This window comes from Littorina saxatilis, linkage group LG12 (genome assembly GCF_037325665.1).
Source record: "Littorina saxatilis isolate snail1 linkage group LG12, US_GU_Lsax_2.0, whole genome shotgun sequence".
NCBI classification, from domain to species: domain Eukaryota; kingdom Metazoa; phylum Mollusca; class Gastropoda; order Littorinimorpha; family Littorinidae; genus Littorina; species Littorina saxatilis.
In genome coordinates, this window is record NC_090256.1 from 33,635,500 (window position 1) to 33,656,049 (window position 20,550).

The 20,550-nt window shown below is 40.1% G+C and overlaps 1 protein-coding gene across 1 annotated transcript in view; it reads right to left on the reverse strand.

Moving 5' to 3' along the window:
- LOC138981787 (myoferlin-like) overlaps positions 1-15,382 on the reverse strand; it is a 128,037-nt gene extending 112,655 nt beyond the window's left edge. The window contains exons 1-5 of the mRNA XM_070354866.1: positions 15,180-15,382; positions 14,996-15,051; positions 4,347-4,435; positions 2,254-2,359; positions 1,818-1,878 (exon numbers count right to left, since the gene is read on the reverse strand). Coding sequence (XP_070210967.1) covers positions 1,818-1,878; positions 2,254-2,359; positions 4,347-4,435; positions 14,996-15,051; positions 15,180-15,273 — 406 coding nt within the window. The 5' untranslated portion in view covers positions 15,274-15,382. The remainder of the gene's footprint in view (positions 1-1,817; positions 1,879-2,253; positions 2,360-4,346; positions 4,436-14,995; positions 15,052-15,179) is intronic.
- Positions 15,383-20,550: the final 5,168 nt, after the last annotated feature.

Here is a 20,550-nt window from a genome sequence, read left to right on the forward strand (position 1 = left end):
GGGTCTGTGGTCAAGTTTTCTTCCACACTTGATTAGTTGATGCCTAACTCCACCTGACAGCGTTGTTAGACAATTTGTCAACAAATATTGTGGGGAAGAAAACTCTGTCACATGAAATCTCAACAGCAGTAATAATCAACAACAAAACCAAGAACAATAAGCAAATAAACAAGCAAACCAATACATTACAACCAATGAAAAGTAAACACTGTACACATGCTAAAAGTGACAAACAAAACAGCAAACTGTTGATCGTCTTTCTACCTTTCTTCTGCTCTTTCCTGTGCTCTTTTTTCTCCTCTTCTTTCTTTTCTTCTTCCTTTTTATCATCCTCCATCGCTGAACACTATTTCACAGTCTAGAAAAAACACAGTCCGAAGCAAAATCTACCAAATTCATCAGAAGAAAAGTTTTGTCTCACTCTCAGACTAAATACTGAAAATCAGAAGTTGTTGCTGATTTATTTCACAAGATCTGCCTTAGCTACTTTGCCATGCCTTTCACAGAACTTCAGTAAAACACAAACGTTTGTCACAGCTTCTGTTGATCTCATCTTTTTCAAAGATTTGGACTGCTTATCTGGACATTTCAAAGAGCAATTCAACCCTGCCTGTAACACTGTTCTAGACCTGTCAGGTCATATCCTGTGACAATGCAAATGTGACATCATTCACATCCTGTGACATCACATAAGCTCTTGGATGATGTCATCATGTTAGATAAAATTCCAATTTCAGAAATAGTCTTGGTCAAGACATGTGCTGGGAAGGAAAAGTCTGGGTTGGCTGAGACTGCTGTTTTTACATATTTTAGTCAAGTTTTGACTAAATGTTTTAACATAGAGGGGGAATCGAGACGAGGGTCGTGGTGTATGTGTGTGTGTATGTGTGTGTGTGTGTGTGTGTGTGTGTCTGTGCGTGTGTGTGTGTAGAGCGATTCAGAGTAAACTATTGGACCGATCTTTATGAAATTTTACATGAGTTCCTGGGTATGATATCCCCAGACGTTTTTTTCATTTTTTCGATAAATGTATTTTATGACGTCATATCCGGCTTTTTGTAAAAGTTGAGGCGGCACTGTCACACCCTCAATTTTCAATCAAATTGATTGAAATTTTGGCCAAGCAATCTTCGACGAAGGCCGGACTTCGGTATTGCATTTCAGCATGGAGGCTTACAAATTAATTAATGACTTTGGTCATTAAAAATCTGAAAATTGTAATTAAAATTATTTTTTTATAAAACGATCCAAAATTACTTTTATTTTATTCTTCATCATGTTCTGATTCCAAAAACATATAAATATGTTTGATCTGCATTTTGGAGTCTTTTGCACATTGTTGTGCTACTTTAAGTGATCGGGACGGTAAGAGTAGCGATAGAGACACCATGAAATCGTATTTTCAGCAGTCTGCCCTCTATTTTTCAAGTCTTAATGGTTGCGATTAATTTTTGCAGATAAAATATTCAATAAAAAAACCGCCAGGAATTCTTCAAAATTGAGACCGATGTCTGCTCTTTTATCATAGGTCAAAAGACACATTCTAACTGCGTATCTGCACAAGGTGAAAGCGTGATATTTTGTCTCCCTGTTTTCGGGACTTCCGTTTGTAACGAGAGTGACCTTTTCTTAGCTTGGTTATACCTACTACAAGATCAGCATTTGTAACCAGCTGTTACTCGATCAGTTATAAAATTTCTTTGCTTACTGTTTTTATCGGCCATGATTTACTGTAAATATCACCAAAGGTTGGTATTATTTTAACAATTTGCGTGGTTTTTTTTCTTTTTATAGATCTATATATTTTTTTTTTTTACCTGCAACTCCGCTGCTGGCGCCAGCAGGAGGATTGTAGGTGATGGTCAGTTTCAACACAGCCTGCAGACATTCAACATAATGATACAGGGAATAAATCAGAACCAGGTACAGTATAATAGACTACACAACAAGAAGTCTTATAGAGCACAACAGAAAAATGTAGAGAGAAATAAAGAGATTACCAGGCAAAATAAGGAACCAACAACAGAATTAACGCAACACTACCATTCACCCCCCCCCCCCCCCCCCCCCCCAAAACAAAAACAAACAAAAAACCAACAACCGTTCAACAAAATAAACAAATGAAGAAGAACAAACAAACCTGAATCACACGTACACAAAATAGACAGTTTACAAAATCGTATCTTCTTATTTCTGTTAACATCACAGGACATATTAAAATACAATTGAAAGGCTGCGTTCTCTTGCACTGACCTGCAGTGGTCGTTGATTGCCGTCCACCAAATTGACCTCAAGTGTTTTGGTCTGACCGCCACCGCCTGTAAATTGGGCCAAGTATACCCTGGCTGTGCCTAGAAGTCTGCCAATACAACCAAATGGTGTGTCAAAGAAAGGAAATGACCACACAGTAAATCTATGACAATTATTGTACAAATATAGAGTACAGATAAACTAAGGACAATTTTGATCAATCAACAAAATGCGCAAGTGGATTTGTGAACAATCAATTGGATCGTTTCATTTTCATTCAGCAGGGATGTCATTTGGCACTGGCAGTTGAAAAATCAGCAAAACTTCTGTGAAATTACCGAAAACTTTTCTGCTGAAATGTGCCCACAATTCAAAATATTGGTTTTTACATTTGGTCAAGTTTTGACTAAATGTTTTAACATAGAGGGGGAATCGAGACGAGGGTCGTGGTGTATGTGTGTCTGTGTGTGTGTGTGTGTGTGCGTGTGTGTGTGTAGAGCGATTCAGAGTAAACTACTGGACCGATCTTTATTAAATTTGACATGAGAGTTCCTGGGTATGATATCCCCGGACGTTTTTTTCATTTTTTTCGATAAATGTCTTTGATGACGTCATATCCGGCTTTTTGTAAAAGTTGAGGCGGCACTGTCACACCCTCATTTTTCAATCAAATTTATTGAAATTTTGGCCAAGCAATCTTCGACGAAGGCCGGACTTCGGTATTGCATTTCAGCTTGGTGGCTTAAAAATTAATCAATGACTTTGGTCATTAAAAAAAATTGTAATTAAAATTATTTTTTTATAAAACGATCCAAATTTACGTTCATCTTATTCTTCATCATTTTCTGATTCCAAAAACATATAAATATGTTATATTCAGATTAAAAACAAGGTCTGAAAATTAAAAATATAAAAATTATTATCAAAATCAAATTTCCGAAATCGATTTAAAAACAATTTCATCTTATTCCTTATCGGTTCCTGATTCCAAAAACATATAGATATGATATGTTTGGATTAAAAACACGCTCAGAAAGTTCAAACGAAGAGAGGTACAGAAAAGCGTGCTATGCAGCACAGCGAAACCATTACCGTGCTGAACAGGCTCGTCAGTTTCACTCCGTTTTGCACTAGCGGCGGACTACGGTCATTGTGAAAAAATGCAGTGCGTTCAGTTTCATTCTGTGAGTTCCACAGCTTGACTAAATGTAGTAATTTCACCTTACGCGACTTGTTTGTGTTTCTTTTTACATTCATGGTCTTTTTGAGAGAAATAAATCCTTGCAACATCGCTAATCAGTATCCTCTTTCCACATGTATGCAAGAAACCTGCAACATTTTTGAGGTGATCCTCAGGCAAGCCTAACAGGCCTTTGTCGAATGTTGGTTCATATGTATAAGATTTTTATTATCAGGAAGTTTGTCTATGATCAGTATCAAGATGTCATGTTCTTGAACATTTCGTTTAATTCACACACATTTTACAGGTGTGAGTTTAAGAATGGAGATGAATACAAAGAGTAAACCACTGTTGTACAAATACCCTCAAAAGGACACCCTTGGGACCAATCCAAAAGTGTCCCTAGACGGGCGCAGTGGCGTGGTGGCAAGACGTCGGCCTCCTAATCGGGAGGTTGTGAGTTCGAATCCCGGTCGCTGCCACCTGGTGGGTAAAGAGTGGAGATTTTTCCGATCTCCCAGGTCAACTTATGTGCACACCTGCTAGCGACTTAACCCCCTTCGTGTGTACACGCAAGCACAAGACAAAGTGTGCACGGAAAAGATCCTGTAATGCATGTCAGAGTTCGGTGGGTTATAGAAACATGAAAATACCCAGCATGCCTCCCCCAAAATCGGCGTATGCTGCATGAATGGCGGGGTAAAAACGGTCATACACGTAAAAATCCACTCATGAGTGAGCGTGGGAGACAAAGCCCATGAACTAAGATGAAGAAGAAGAAGTATCAGGTATAAGGTTTTGGTCAATATAGGAGAGAGTCCTCACCAATATTTTGAAATGGTGCAATGACAAACACTAGTTCCTGACACTACTATACATGTATTACCTTTTTCTGACACAACTCTACATGTATTACCTGTTTCTGCCCACCCTCTCCCAGTCCCATACAGAAGCCACCAGCTCATCTGTGCCTGACAACGCCCTTGACAAGTCAAACTCAAACTCCTGCAAGCACAAAACATTGAACAATGATAAAATAAAACTTTTACAAGAAATCAAACAACAACAGAAGCTAAATTCTCATTTCTGTCGACAGATTATCTGTCAAGTCGCCATGACAAAACTGAAAAGGTTTTTGACAACAAAAATGAAAGGTGACGGCTAAATTTATTCATTACTTATTTTATTACACACTTGCGCCCCTACGCACAAACACAAGCATCCATGCAAACTCATGCATACACACTTACATATATATATATAAAACATCAGAAATTGTGAAAGAAACAATTGAAAGTCAGCAGAGACTTTCTTCCGAGAAAGAGAGAGAAATAAGTATCCCTTCACAGACAGCCTATTGGGAGCATCAGACCCTCCTCAAGGGGGACCGAGATTTACAGAGCAAAGTCCCTTTGTGGGGGACTATCACAAGGTAATCTAGTCCTGAGGAGGACCATTGGTTTTGTACCTAGACCAGATATATATATATATATATATATAAGGACAAATCCCGCGTTAGGGCGACATTGTGTCACCCAAAGGGATATTACGTTCTTTCCGTCCTCTATAGGCGACGAAATAGGTCAAACTTTTCTGCATTTTTTAGTGGAAAATGCTTCGACGCCGGAGCGGGTACTGGACCCAGTGCCTTTGTAGTGCACTTGCACTACAACCGCACTTTGTAGTGCACTTGCACTACAACCGCACTGGGTCCAGTACCCGCTCCGGCGTCGAAGCATTTTCCACTAAAAAATGCACAAAATTTACAGGACGGAAAGAATGTCAATACCATAACCCGGCAATGTTGGCGCAGTGGTATTGCAATAAGTCAAAGACAGTGAAACCATTAGGGCGACCCAGAAACCGTCGCCCTAAACACCAAGTACAGTAAAAATATCCCTTTGGGCGACACAATGTCGCCCTAACAGCGGAATTATACTTATATATATATATATATATATATATATATATATATATATATGTCATGCTTGTGTTTGTTTGTGTACTTATGAACACTATCTTTCAGTACCTTCACTGGTCTCTAGAATAGTGTATTCAGTATGAGCCTAATCAGAGACATTTTTTAGAAATATGGCCACAGTTGAAAGTAGCCCGAAATCCATTAATATAACATTAGCCATCTCTATCCCTAATCCCTTTCCAAAATCATCCTAACCACCGTTGTTATACTCTACCACAGACATTTCACAGCCTGTGAATCATATTCATGGCACGTATTATCTTACAATTAGCTTCATGACAGAAATGCCATTCTCTGCTCAGAGCAAACACTTGGCAGCTATCAGTATCAGGCTGATCGGCCCAATTAGTTCTCCACTCAAACAGTTCATCACATTTAACAGAACTCTAACTCAAAGAGAGCTGGCGGCCTTTGTTTTAACAAAATGTAGGGCAGGAGAGAAGAAAGCAAAATCATGAGGGAATTCTACAATGTATTGTGCAATATATTATGGAACTCTTAACTGAAAGAGAGGAACCGGCACGGTTGGCCTAGTGGTAAGGCGTCCGCCCCGTGATCGGGAGGTCGTGGGTTCGAACCCCGGCCGGGTCATACCTAAGACTTTAAAATTGGCAATCTAGTGGCTGCTCCGCCTGGCGTCTGGCATTATGGGGTTAGTGCCAGGACTGGTTGGTCCGGTGTCAGAATAATGTGACTGGATGAGACATGAAGCCTAGTGTGCTGCGACTTCTGTCTTGTGTGTGGCGCACGGTATATATGTCAAAGCAGCACCGCCCTGATATGGTCCTTCGGGGTCGGCTGGGCGTTAAGCAAACAAACAAACAAACAAACTCTTAACTGAAAGAGAGCTGGCTGCATTTGTTTGAAGAGAAAGTAGGCCAGGAAAGAACAAAGCAAATAAAGAGAAAATTCTACAATTAATTAATAACATGCATAACCATAAAAACTCTAACTCAAGAGAGTGCATGGCTTCCTTGTTTTAACAGAATGTGGGCTAAAAAGAAAAGTACAAAACTGTGAGGAATTCTGCCTTCACAAGCATTTTGCTTGTTGCTGTCATTGTGTGTGAATGACATGTAATCCATCAAAAAATAATTCAAGCATGACTGTCTGGGGGGTAATGTTAGCTTAAAGCACAAAAGATTAGGCTGCAAACACACACAGTTATATGCCTTATGATGACATTGTGTAGAAGCATGTGTGCAAATTCATGGAGTACATGTACTAGTACATATTTTGGTATATTTCAGAGGGGTTTCACACACACACACACCCACACAAACATTTGTTTGGGTAATATTATTTTCTGTTATTCCAAAAACGTTTTCTGTCTACATAAAGGATCAATCATTCAATGATGCTAACACCCGCGTACATTACATAAATCTATAAATTGTATGTATTATAAATTACAACAACAGCTAGTCTCGCATACACCCACAAGAACACATGGCAGGTTGCGAACAACAGGACACTGCTATTGTGCTAAGCTTCCTAACAGGAAAAATGCCACGAAACAGGACAAAAACGCTGACTAATTGCACACACAGACACTGTGGTGCATGACGAGCACTTCACACAACGGCTAAGGGACACACACACACACATGTACACAATCACATCTTTTTGACTCTCTCTCTCTCTACCACACACACAGACACACATTGTGACATGCAAACACAGACACACACAGAGGCATGCACACAAACACACACTGTGTCACACTCCTTTGTCTTACACACACACACACACACACACACACACACACACACACACACACACACACACACACACACAGAGTGTTTACAGCTCTGTCCTTTTATATCTGAAACTCTACAAATAGAGACAACCAGTTGTAGTACAAAGCTGATTCGAGTGTTTCCTGAGAAACCAGTATTACTCCAGCTTATGTGCAACTTACTAGACATCGCACTTGATAGTGTAAGATCGGTATGCATAACTTAATTTTTTTTTAAATGTGTTACTGACAATTTTATTTATAGGAATTTTGCTGCAAAAGACGCTTTGCAATTGCAATGATAAAATTCTAACCATGGCTGGCAGAGTCTAGTATTTTTAAAATCCTTTTTACTTTATTTTAACTTCCTTTGAACTTTTTTCTTTAACTGAACACAGTAATTTGATATCAACACTCCTGCACACATCACAGGTGTGTATTATCATCTGCACAGCACACATTTTGTTGAACTATTATGAGTGACCTCTGTTCAGTCAATCAGAGAGAGAGAGAGAGAGAGAGAGAGAGAGAGAGAGAGAGAGAGAGAGAGAGAGAGAGAGAGAGAGAGAGGGAGAGAGTGAGCGAGAGAGAGAGAGTGAGCGAGAGAGAGAGACAGAGACAGAGAGAGACAGAGAGAGACAGAGACTGACAGACAAATACTTTGGCTGCTAAACTGAAAACAATACAATTATCAACAATGGTTTTTGTTCTTCCCTATCACAAAAACAGCAGGTGTCAAATTGGAAACACACCCATGTAAGTGGTACCTTACAGTACAGCACCTGAGTGACACCAGTGATAAATTTCTACAATTATTTACATGTTGATTATGTTATCTCTGAAGTGACCCACCCACCCAAGTTCATTGAAACAATTGGCCGACACATCGATCACTTGAAATACCTGCATGCATTTATCCACCTGCACAATCATTTTGAAGTTTGAATACAGTGAGACATCTGTTGTAGCACTCCATTTCCCTTTTTACCACTGACGTTAGATACACTTATATAAAGAGAAATGGGACTCTGAAATTTCAATTTTATCTTAAATCAGTAATACTAATAGTGAACTGTGAGTGAAAGCTGTGGTTAAATATTTTAGTGCTGATTTTGACTGACAAAAACAGCTGGGGGTCCAAAATATATTTACAGAAAATTTCAAATTTACGGAAAAATATCATGTCTCTATCAGTAATAGTATCATACATACATGTAGAAGTTTAATTTGGACTGAAAGAGTGGAATTAAATGACCAGCTTCCACACCTAATGGTCGACCCTGCCATTGGTGATGCAATCATTGGTGAAGTTGTGTGAATCCAATAAATGGGCATAATGCTTGTTCCAGCAATACCTAATTTTGTTCCATTTTCTGACTTAAAACTAAAAGCAACAGGGTTTTTGTTGGTACCGTTTTACATCACATGAGACTCCTTTCCCTCAAAGCTGTTTAATCGCTGACCCTTTCCAAATACATTTGTGAATTAACTGCCAACAGTTTTCTTCACCTGGAGTATAAAGGGGTTAAATTAAACAAATTGCACTTTAAATCAGGTATGAGATAATGAAATTATAATATATAAAAGGCTTGAAAGCAACACCCCCCCCCCCTTTGATTGTCAAAATACAGTTGTTTAACATGTCTGCCCATCACAGGTAGAAGTGGTCAAATCCAACCCTATCACTGCATTGGGTCAAGAGGGCAGGTAGGGTGGTATAGGGCTTCACAAACAGCCATGTTGAACTTGAAGGAGCAATTACTGAGGATCAGCCCACTGAAGCATGAAAACAATTACACAACAGCTGGTGACCTTTTGTTCACATGTTATTCATGGAGAGCAAAAAACCCATTAGCTAGCAAATCACAAAGCTCGCCACCCATGATACAATGTATGACTGCATGACTAACTGTTCAAGTTACAAGTATTATAACGTCCTCTAAGGACCTGAATCGGGACATGTATTGGTATTAACAGTACGTAGTATGCTAATGATTGGGTCTGATATTTTGTACTTGAACAAAACCAAATTGCCAGTCTTCTCAACTCACCAGCATTCAATTGGCTTAATAGTCTCTTAGTATTGAGATACCATGATGGTGAGGATGAGATGATCATGATGATGCATGTGTGTGTTCAATTTTTCAGATCCCTGAGACTATTTTTTAATTGCTGTGAGTGTGGGATCTCAAGACATCCCAAGCGCATGTGTGCATGCACATCGTACGGGGTGTTCAGACAGCCAAGAAGTTGTCTTTGGGAAATAAATCTCTCGCACCTGTGATACAATATTGCTTTAATACTTCTAGCCTGCAGCACAGCTTTTTTCCCCGCTTACTTAGTTGAAAGAGTGAAACCGAAAATAGGACTGGATCCAAGCAGTAATCCTATCTTTCAGAGAAGAGACATGATCCAAGCAGTAATCCTATCTTTCAGAGAAGAGACACAGTCACATAGTCAGATACAGGCCAACCTGTCTTTAAACACCGCCCATTGGGAACCAACAAAAAGTGGTCCTTACACTTACAGAGAGGCGGACCTTGTGGAAAGGTGAATTATATGACATGGGAGAGAACTCTGGGGATCCAGTAGGGTGGTAAATGTAATGGACAGGTGGTGATGTTATCAAGAGCTGGTCGCCAGAGCAGGTTCAACTCGCTGTTATATTTTTGAAATTTACAATAGCAGGGATGTTTCATTCAATAAATGCTTTTTATTTCAATATTACATTTGCACTGTATATAAACAGGAGTAACAAGGGACTGCCATCTTTAAATACATCAAACAAAAGAAATAGAAAAGGAACAGAGCACAAACTGAAGTATTAACAAGAGGCGAAGCCTTCAAGGCTCCCGTAAGAAATCGACAAACAGTAACACAAACTCAATCACTCCGTCACACCTACACACACACACACAGTAACTTAGTAAGCATAGGTGACACGGTGCAAGAGTGGGAGACGCTAGATCTAGATCTGTCTGTCTGTAGCCTACTTACGGGGACACGACTGCCAGATCGACACTGCGTTTTCGACAGCGCTTCCTCGCGCAGACACTTTCTTTCTTTCTTTATTTGGTGTTTAACGTCGTTTTCAACCGTGCAAGGTTATATCGCGACAGGTGCAGACACTGGAAACACGCTGCGCAGATCAACCTGTAGGAAATCTCCTTTGGTATCTTCTTTATCTATTTTTCTGGAGCCGCTACGAAACCGAACAATGTGAAATCGTCTTCCCCGAATCGGCGAATGCAGCTCGGTTAGAACTGAAAAGTGAATCTATACCACAATCCTTCACGCGATCTGACCTAACCTTGACCCCTGACCTGGTCTACATACCACACACAACACAAACCAGTCACCTGTTTTTACCCCCCCAAAACCCCCCACCACCCGTTTTCTTTGGATACACACTTTAACTACATACGCGCCGACGAAATGTTGATCATTGCTTCAATACTTTGAAGCTGTTGCTTGGATAATAACCCGGTAAAATTACTATTTCGGTGTTCAGTCAAATGTTAAAGTTTCTATCACACACGCACGCACAGACAGACAAAAGTTAGCAACGCATAGGCTACACTTACGTGAGCCAAAAAACTTTTTTTTTCCTCTCACAACAAAGCCTGAGATTGTGGAGACTTGTGTGGTAGAATTTATGTGCATTCTTCCCCATCATAGACACACTAAAGTCAAGCATGCACAATGATTGTGAAAATCAGCCAAACAGTTTGCTCAAAAGTAACCTATACCTTCTTTAATAGGTCAAACACTAAACAGGGTACCACTGGTATGTGAAGTGTACAGTTAGGATCCCCAACAGCTCAGTGGATCCAAATGATCACCCAGGTGTTCAAAGAAGAGAAACCCCCATCAATAGGAGGCTACCGGCATAATGTCAACACTGTAAATTGTAACTGTAAGAGGAGTTTGTACTTGTACAGGTAGGTTGTACCAGACGCTAGGAGGACACTCATACTCTCAAGAAAGTGAACCTGACATGTAAAGCTGAATGGTTAAAAATAGCACAGCCTGAACAGTGAGGTAAGTGTGGGAGTAAAGAGTGAAGAATGCTGTGTTAAGCACACAGTGAGGGCTACATAGGGGTGTGTCCATCCCTGGAGAATGTTAAACCTGATGTACCACACAGGTGTGTACAGTAGGTGTCACTGACAATGTCTACAATAAGGAGGAACCCCCTCCCCCTTTTAAGACCTGTGTTTTTAAGAGAAAGACCGTCCCCCCTTTTAAGACTCTAGTCATTCCTCAGATTTTCTGTTCATAATGTTTGTAAAGTTGAACTTCACTTTAATCAAAGAAAGACTCCCTCAGTTTTAGGGAACAATTTTCCGTTTTAATGTCTCCAAAAGGTTTGTTCCGATGTACAGACAGTCTGGCCTCTGAGGTTTGTTCTGCTAAAGCTCTGATCCTTTTCTGTGTGCGTACGTGCTGCAAAATGTGCACTCGAGGATTACACCAAATGATTACTGAAGCTTGTTGCACTCCTGCCGCAGTGGTTTAAAAAACAACATGAAAAAAAGAACCCAGAGGCAGCTCCTTAAAAACACAAACCAAATGACCTGACCTCCATAACACCAACCCTTGTATACAATTACATGTATGTAATAGTGCATCATGTACATTTAATGATTTACAACCAAAAGTCATCACCCAGCTTCCAAAAGCCAAGGCCAGGGTCAGAAGACAGCCCAAAAAACTGAACTTGTATCACAAATATTTATGATAGTATTGATACGACTGCTAAAGAGGAAAACACACACACACATGCGCACACTCATGCATGCACAATACACACAGTGACACACTCACAGTGACACACACCAGAAACATTCCAATATATCGTACAGACTGCCAGCAGGACAAAATAAGTAAGATAATCACCTTTTTTGCATTTGTTGTGATAATCACTTTTCTTGCACTTAATTGTTATGTTAATGAACTTATCACCAACAAATCACAGCTATGAAAAAGTCACTATTTATTGCATAAGTCAGGATCAGAATAATTAGTCCAGAAAAAAAGTTCTGGCCTAGGTAACAATGGCAAAAACATTAAGGAGTATATAGGTACTAGGTATATAGGCCAAAACGATAAATAAGCATTTCTTTCCTCCTCGTTACCCAGTGTATTCAAGGCAAGGCCTTCGCGAAGTTTCATTACTCACAAACTGTTTCTTGTTTCTTGTTTCGTTTAAAGGCAGAGTAAGCCTCCCGTAAACCATCACAGATACGGTCAGGCTTTTACACACAGTACAAACACCATTTCATTTAAACACTCACCAATTGAGAACATCCTAGGTGCCCTCCGTAAAGAGCGAACAATTTTCAAAGAATTTATTTTTGCGTGGTTTATCTTACCCCTGAGCCATCGTGAACCCGTGTGATCCAGTTTTCCCTTTTCACAATGCAGTCGTCATAGTTAGTCATTTGAATGCGACTCGACGTGAGCTTATCTACAATAGCACGTTTTTTTTATGCACGAAACAACGGCTGTGGTTCACAAGAACTCTAGCGATGGCTTTTGACTGTTGAGAGGAACGGCGATTTGCACTGATAAACCGGCCGTCGTCTGCTACGACCCTTGCGTGACCCTGCTTCCGGGCTTTTCTTTTTTTAAACTTTCACAACTTCGAATTGTTCTGATCTTGTCTTGATGAAAAACGAATTCTTTTATGATTAAAGAATGTTTGTGTAACAAGCTGTCAATTTATTATTTAGATTTTAAAAGTTAGGTCTAGCGCAAAAACGAGGCGCCGTTGTTGTTAACGGAACAAGTCTACGAAAATAAATTCTTTGAAAATGTCTCACGCTCGACAGAAAGCAGCCAGGATGTTCCCGTTCGGTGAGCGTTCAAATGGAAGTATGCTTGTACTGTATGTAGACGCTCGGGGAGCTCTGTGATGGTTTACGGGAGGCTTACTGTGCCTTTAAATTATTTAAATTTTAGCACTTGATGGAAAGTACAAAATGAGGACATAAAATATTAATTATTTTAGCAAAACAAAACAAACAACAGAGAGAGAGAGAGAGAGAGAGAGAGAGAGAGACAGAGAGAGAGAGAGAGAGACAGAGACAGAGACAGAGAGACAGAGAGGGGGGGGGGGGATGAAATAAAAAATGTCAAAAGAATGCCTTAAAGGCACAGTGCGCCTCCCGTAAACCATCACAGATACTGTCAGGCTTTTACATTCAGTACAAACACCCTTCCATTTGAACGCTCACCAAACGGGAACATCCTAGGTGCCCTACGTAAAGAGCGAGCAATTTTCAAAGAATTAATTTTGCGGATTGTCTCAGTAGACAATCGGACCGTGGTGCGTTTTGGCGCTAGACCTAACTTTTAAAATCTAAATAATAAATTGACAGCTTGTTACACAAACATTCTTAAATCATAAAAGAATTCTTTTTTCATCAAGACAAGATCAGAACAATTCGAAGTTTTGAAAGTTTGAAAAAAGAAAAGCCCGGAAGCAGGGTCACGCAAGGTCGTGGTTCTCGTAGCAGACGACGGTTTATGCCTATCACCAGTTTCTCTGAAGAGTCAAAAGCATATCGCTAGAGTTCTTGTGAACCACAGCCGTTTGTTTCGTCCATAGTCAGAGGTACATAATAACGTGCTATTGCAGATAAGCTCACATTGAGTCGCATTCAAATTACTAACTGACGACTACATTGTGAAAAAGAGAAACTGGATCACACGGGTTCACGATGGCTTAGGGGTAAGATAAACCACGCAAAAATAAATTCTTTGAAAATTGCTCGCTCTTTACGGAGGGCACCTAGGATGTTCTCAAGCGGTGAGTGTTTAAATGAAAGGGTGTTTGTACTGTGTGTAAAAGCCTGACAGTATCTGTGATGGTTTACGGGAGGCTTACTGTGCCTTTAAGTGACCAGCATGAATCAAATTATACACCTGAAAATATTCTTCAACAAATCTATTGGTCTGAGGGGTTAAATTAACACATCAGTCTTGCTGTCAAGCCGAAACCGTCACACTGACTCACACTCACAGGCAATAGCTCGACCAAATGTGAAGGAATGTGACTGTGAGAGGGAATACTGTGTAACCACTCAAGTGTAACAATCTGTCAACTATCGCTGGCACAGCTATACTATAGCGCAGCTCTTGATCTCTGAGTCGCGAGCAGTCACCGGTAGTACAACTTCAACTACAACTTGAAGTTGAACAGATTATTTTAGGTTTTCAACTTACCAAATGTTAACAGAGGGAAAGCAGTGATGGGCACAGCTATAAAAGAAAAGCCTATTAGTACTTATTAATAGTTGGAGTTGAGTTACCTTGCTGCCACTCAATGATTTATGTAAGTTCTCAAGCAGAGAAATGGGCAACCGGTTGACTAACAGTAACAGTAACACTGTGGACATGTGGACATGTTCAGTTGTATGCAAGAAATATAGGCATGCACACTATAACTAAGTGCTTTTTAAAACTAAAAATTACAAGCTTAACCAGGTGTTTTTTATTTGTTTTTGTGTGCCTGTTTTTGTTGTTAATAATTTTTTGACATAATTTTTGACAGCTGGCAAACTTTCTGAAAAAAGGAGAAAAAAAGAGAGAAAGAAAAAAAGAAAGAAAGACTGAAAGAGAAAGCAGAAAGAGAAGCTGTAAACTACAAGATGCACAATGCATACGTGCACTTCAGCTTCAGTTTTAACTGCCGACACTCCTCTTCTTTTGTTTTACTTGACAAAGCACAGCTTGGTACGCGGATCTAGTGAAACGAGTGACAAATCTGTGTGGGAGGAGAGGTGAAATGGCAAAAACTTGAGTCAAGTTGAGAGGAAAGGGCTGCCGGTCATTCCCTTACCTGATTCCATTCTGGGTTTAGCTCCGATTTGACCACCTCTGTCTTCTTTTTCTGCCCTGAAACAAAACATTCCACCACATAAATATTGCACGACACCACAGAAACACACAACGTAACTTGGAAAAGGAAAAGCAAAACTCGAGCCGGTAGGTGCAGAAATGACTCTCAAACACGACTTGTTTACCCTGAAATTCTATCGTTGCATACGGATCGCATTTCCCAAAAGTTTCAGGATTCGGGACGTCCGTAGCGCTGGCAACAACAACTTTCAGCGACATGGTATTGTTTGAAGTGCACGAGCTTCGCGCTATCTCTCCATGTTCGTGATTGCAGTGGTATTGATTTCCCCGAGTGCAACACAGACTGGACGTTCCTTCACAGGCACACCCCAATCATCCGGGCTCGACACGGGAAGCGACTCTCTTTCGACAAGCACGATTTAAGCTTAGTTGATTTCGTATTTAACTCCCCTGTTGTGTCAATGAACGTGGTAGCTCAAAATCGAAGACAGCAATTCAAGTAAAATGAATAATTTTATAAGAAAAATTTGCAAATCTGTAATGAATCCCAATAAGGTGTATTTCTATTTTTAATAAGGTACAGGCATCTTTTGCTTTACCAAGAGGAACAAGTCGCGTAAGGCGAAAATACAATATTTAGTCAAGTAGCTGTCGAACTCACAGAATGAAACTGAACGCAATGCCATTTTACTCGTAGCATCGTCAGGCCACCGCTCATGGCAAAGGCAGTGAAATTGACAAGAAGAGCGGGGTAGTAGTTGCGCTAAGAAGGATAGCACGCTTTTCTGTACCTCTCTTTGTTTTAACTTTCTGAGCGTGTTTTTAATCCAAACATATCATATCTATATGTTTTTGGAATCAGGAACCGACAAGGAATAAGATGAAAGTGTTTTTAAATTGATTTGGACAATTTAATTTTGATAATAATTTTTATATATTTAATTTTCAGAGCTTGTTTTTAATCCGAATATAACCTATTTATATGTATTTGGAATCAGCAAATGATGGAGAATAAGATAAACGTAAATTTGGATCGTTTTATAAATTTTTATTTTTTTTTTACAATTTTCCGATTTTTAATGACCAAAGTCATTAATTAATTTTTAAGCCACCACGCTGAAATGCAATACCGAAGTCCGGGCTTCGTCGAAGATTACTTGACCAAAATTTGAACCAATTTGGTTGAAAAATGAGGGCGTGACAGTGCCGCCTCAACTTTCACGAAAAGCCGGATATGACGTCATCAAAGACATTTATCAAAAAAATGAAAAAAACGTTCGGGGATTTCATACCCAGGAACTCTCATGTCAAATTTCATAAAGATCGGTCCAGTAGTTTAGTCTGAATCGCTCTACACACACACACACACACGCACACACGCACGCACGCACACACGCACGCACACACGCACATACACCACGACCCTCGTTTCGATTCCCCCTCGATGTTAAAATATTTAGTCAAAACTTGACTAAATATAAAAAGTAACAAGTGAAACGAACTTTGTTCCACCGGGAATCAGAATCTGATGCGGTCGGAATTCGGCATTCACAAGATTTGTTTACAAGTAAATAATTATATCCCAGGCGCAACAGAATGTTTAAGGCCCCAGTACTACCTAGCGGTGGGTGTATTTTTTGTTATTTTTGTTCAGCTGCCATTTATCAGTCAAAATGATGTTTGAAAATTGGGCATCAATCACTGAGTATAGTTTTCTGCTGACTGTATTATATGGGCATTGTGTTGTTAAAAAAAAAACAAGTCGCGTAAGGCGAAAATACAATATTTAGTCAAGTAGCTGTCGAACTCACAGAATGAAACTGAACGCAATGCCATTTTTCAGCAAGACCGTAAAACTATACTCGTAGCATCGTCAGTCCACCGCTCATGGCAAAGGCAGTGAAATTGACAAGAAGAGCGGGGTAGTAGTTGCGCCGCTAAGAAGGATAGCACGCTTTTCTGTACCTCTCTTTGTTTTAACTTTCTGAGCGTGTTTTTAATCCAAACATATCATATCTATATGTTTTTGGAATCAGGAACCGACAAGGAATAAGATGAAAGTGTTTTTAAATTGATTTCGAGAATTTAATTTTGATAATAATTTGTATATATTTAATTTTCAGAGCTTGTTTTTAATCCGAATATAACCTATTTATATGTTTTTGGAATCAGCAAATGATGGCGAATAAGATAAACGTAAATTTGGATCGTTTTATAAATTTTTATTTTTGTTTACAATTTTCCGATTTTTAATGACCAAAGTCATTAATTAATTTTTAAGCCACCAAGCTGAAATGCAATACCGAAGTCCGGGCTTTGTCGAAGATTACTTGACCAAAATTTGAACCAATTTGGTTGAAAAATGAGGGCGTGACAGTGCCGCCTCAACTTTCACGAAAAGCCGGATATGACGTCATCAAAGACATTTATCAAAAAAATGAAAAAAACGTTCGGGGATTTCATACCCAGGAACTCTCATGTCAAATTTCATAAAGATCGGTCCAGTAGTTTAGTCTGAATCGCTCTACACACACACACACACACACACACACACACACACACAGACACACACACACACACGCACATACACCACGACCCTCGTTTCGATTCCCCCTCGATGTTAAAATATTTAGTCAAAACTTGACTAAATATAAAAAGAAGAATATTTCCTAAATGTGCTATTTTTATTAACACGAAATATGGATTTGGTTTTGACACAATATTATCACACATACTCACTTTTCACACTAGTTATATTTAGTCAAGTTTTGACTAAATATTTTAACATCGAGGGGGAATCGAAACGAGGGTGTGGTGTATGTGTGTGTGTCTGTGCGTGTGTGTGTGTGTGAAGAGCGATTCAGACTAAACTACTGGACCGATCTTTATGAAATTTGACATGAGAGTTCCTGGGTATGAAATCCCCGAACGTAATTGGTTGAAATTTTGGTCAAGTAATCTTCGACGAAGCCCGGACTTCGGTATTGCATTTCAGCTTGGTGGCTTAAAAATTAATTATGACTTTGGTCATTAAAAATCTGAAAATTGTAAAAAAAAAATTTTTTTTATAAAACGATCCAAATTTACGTTTATCTTATTCTCCATCATTTGCTGATTCCAAAAACATATAAATATGTTATATTCGGATTAAAAGCAAGCTCTAAAAATTAAATATATAAAAATTATTATCAAAATTAAATTGTCGAAATCAATTTAAAAACACTTTCATCTTATTCCTTGTCGGTTCCTGATTCCAAAAACATATACATATGATATGTTTAGATTAAAAACACGCTCAGAAAGTTAAAACAAAGAGAGGTACAGAAAAGCGTGCTATCCTTCTTAGCGCAACTACTACCCCGCTCTTCTTGTCAATTTCACTGCCTTTGCCATGAGCGGTGGACTGACGATGCTACGAGTATACGGTCTTGCTGAAAAATGGCATTGCGTTCAGTTTCATTCTGTGAGTTCGACAGCTACTTGACTAAATATTGTATTTTCGATCTGCCGCACGAAATCAAGTTTAATTCGACTCAAGTTAAGCAGGATCATGACTTTGGCCGATCAAAGGCGCCCTTCATGGTCGACGTCCGTGACCGGTCCGCTTCACACCAGCGTGACTTAAAACAGTGTCGATTCCAAAACTTCAAGTTTCAGAACAGTTCTTTACTCAGATGCCAAGCAGACAAATGAGAGTCAGAGTGCTGTGTGTGTGAGTGTGTGTGTGTGTGTATGTATGAGTGTCAGTGTCCGGTAGTGTGTGCCGGGTGTCACGTGTGTGTCACACGGTGTGTGTGTGTGTGTGTGTGTGTGTGTGTGTGTGTGTGTGTAGTGAGTGTCAGTGTGTCAGTGTGTGTGTGTGTGTGTAGTATGCCGTCAGTGTCAGTGTGTGTGTGTGTGTCAGCGTGTGTGTCACAGTGTATGTGTGAGTGTGTCAGTGTTGTGTGTGTGCACCGTGTGTGCCGGCCGGTGTGTCAGTGTCAGTGTGGTGTGGGTGTGTGTGAGTGAGTGTGTGTGAGTGTGCGTGTGTGAGTGTGTGTGTACTGAGTGTGTGTGTGTGTGTGTGTGTATGTGTGTGTGTGTGTGTGTGGGTGGGTCAGTGTCCGAGCTGGGTGTCAGTGTTCACATATGGTTTGTCAGTGTGTATGTGTGTTTCTTAGTTTTATATGGACGGGCAACACAGACAGGCTCACCAACACAACTTTCTTAGTTTCACTATGTTACCGTTTAAACTCTTAAAAAAAGTTATTCGACTGGTTACTGACGCACCTATGGAACGCCAAAAGGCCCACAGTATCGAGACTGAGTCTCGATACTGGGAGTATCGAGACTTAAAGTCTCGATACTCCGAGTATCGAGACTCGTTCATTTCATTGGTCTTCCCTCGATACTGCGAGTATCGAGTATGGAAATGAACCAATCCGTGGTATCGAGTATGGTTGCTATGCCGCCCTAGTTCAGTATCGAGTGTCTACAAAACGATTGGTTAAATTCTGATCTCGAGTGTGAACAGCACCCTGGTGCGCCAAAAGGCCCACAGTATCGAGACTGAGTATCGATACTCAAAGTCTCGATACTCAAAGTCTCGATACTCCGAGTATCGAGACTCGTTCATTTCATTGGTCTTCCCTCGATACTGCGAGTATCGAGACTTTGAGTATCGATACTCTGTAATTTCATTGGTCGGACTCGAAATTCAAGAGTATCGATACTGCGCATCCCGGAACTGTTGCTATGCCAATCGATCTGCTCAAGAACGTAACAAGACAAGCGATTGGTTCAGTACTTGAACTCCTAAAGGAACTGGTAAATTAAAAAGTATAACCAGAAAACTTTTTTTTTACTGAATCGTGGCGGACTGTGTTGTGCGATAAATGACTGAGAGACTCAGTGAAGTGTATTCAGTGTTATAGAATAAATTATGTTTGAGTTTTCGTTGCTGGTAAGTTAAAAAGTTAAACAAAAAAACATGAATAACACTTCCACGCACACTTCCATCGCACAGAACAACCAGACAGACAGAAAGACACGCACACTGAAATGTCACACACACACACACACACACACACACGGAAACACACACGCACACACACCGCACACTACGGTACACACACACATACATACACACACAGCACTCTGACCGTCACTCTGGCACCGCGGCATTCCCTATTGGGCAACACAACTCTCACTCTCGCTCTGGCACCCGTAGGGTCACCACTCTCACTCTAGCAATATCATTGTCACTTTGGCACCACCATTCTAACTCCTGCACCGTTTGGCACCAGCACTCTGACTCTGGTAGCCTTCTGTGTTTCTGTGTGTCTGTACGCCCACCTTTCGAAACCACGAACACGCCCTGCAGCTGGGCAGTGAAATAAATGTTATAATCGCTTTGTGGTCCACGGTTTGATCACTGTTTGTTCATTCTTTCTTTGGTGAACATTCGCTCAGTTAAAACTTGTGAGTGTGTGTGTGTGAGTGTGTGTGTAGTGTGTGTGTGAGTGTGTGTGTACTGAGTGTGTGTTTCTGTGTGTG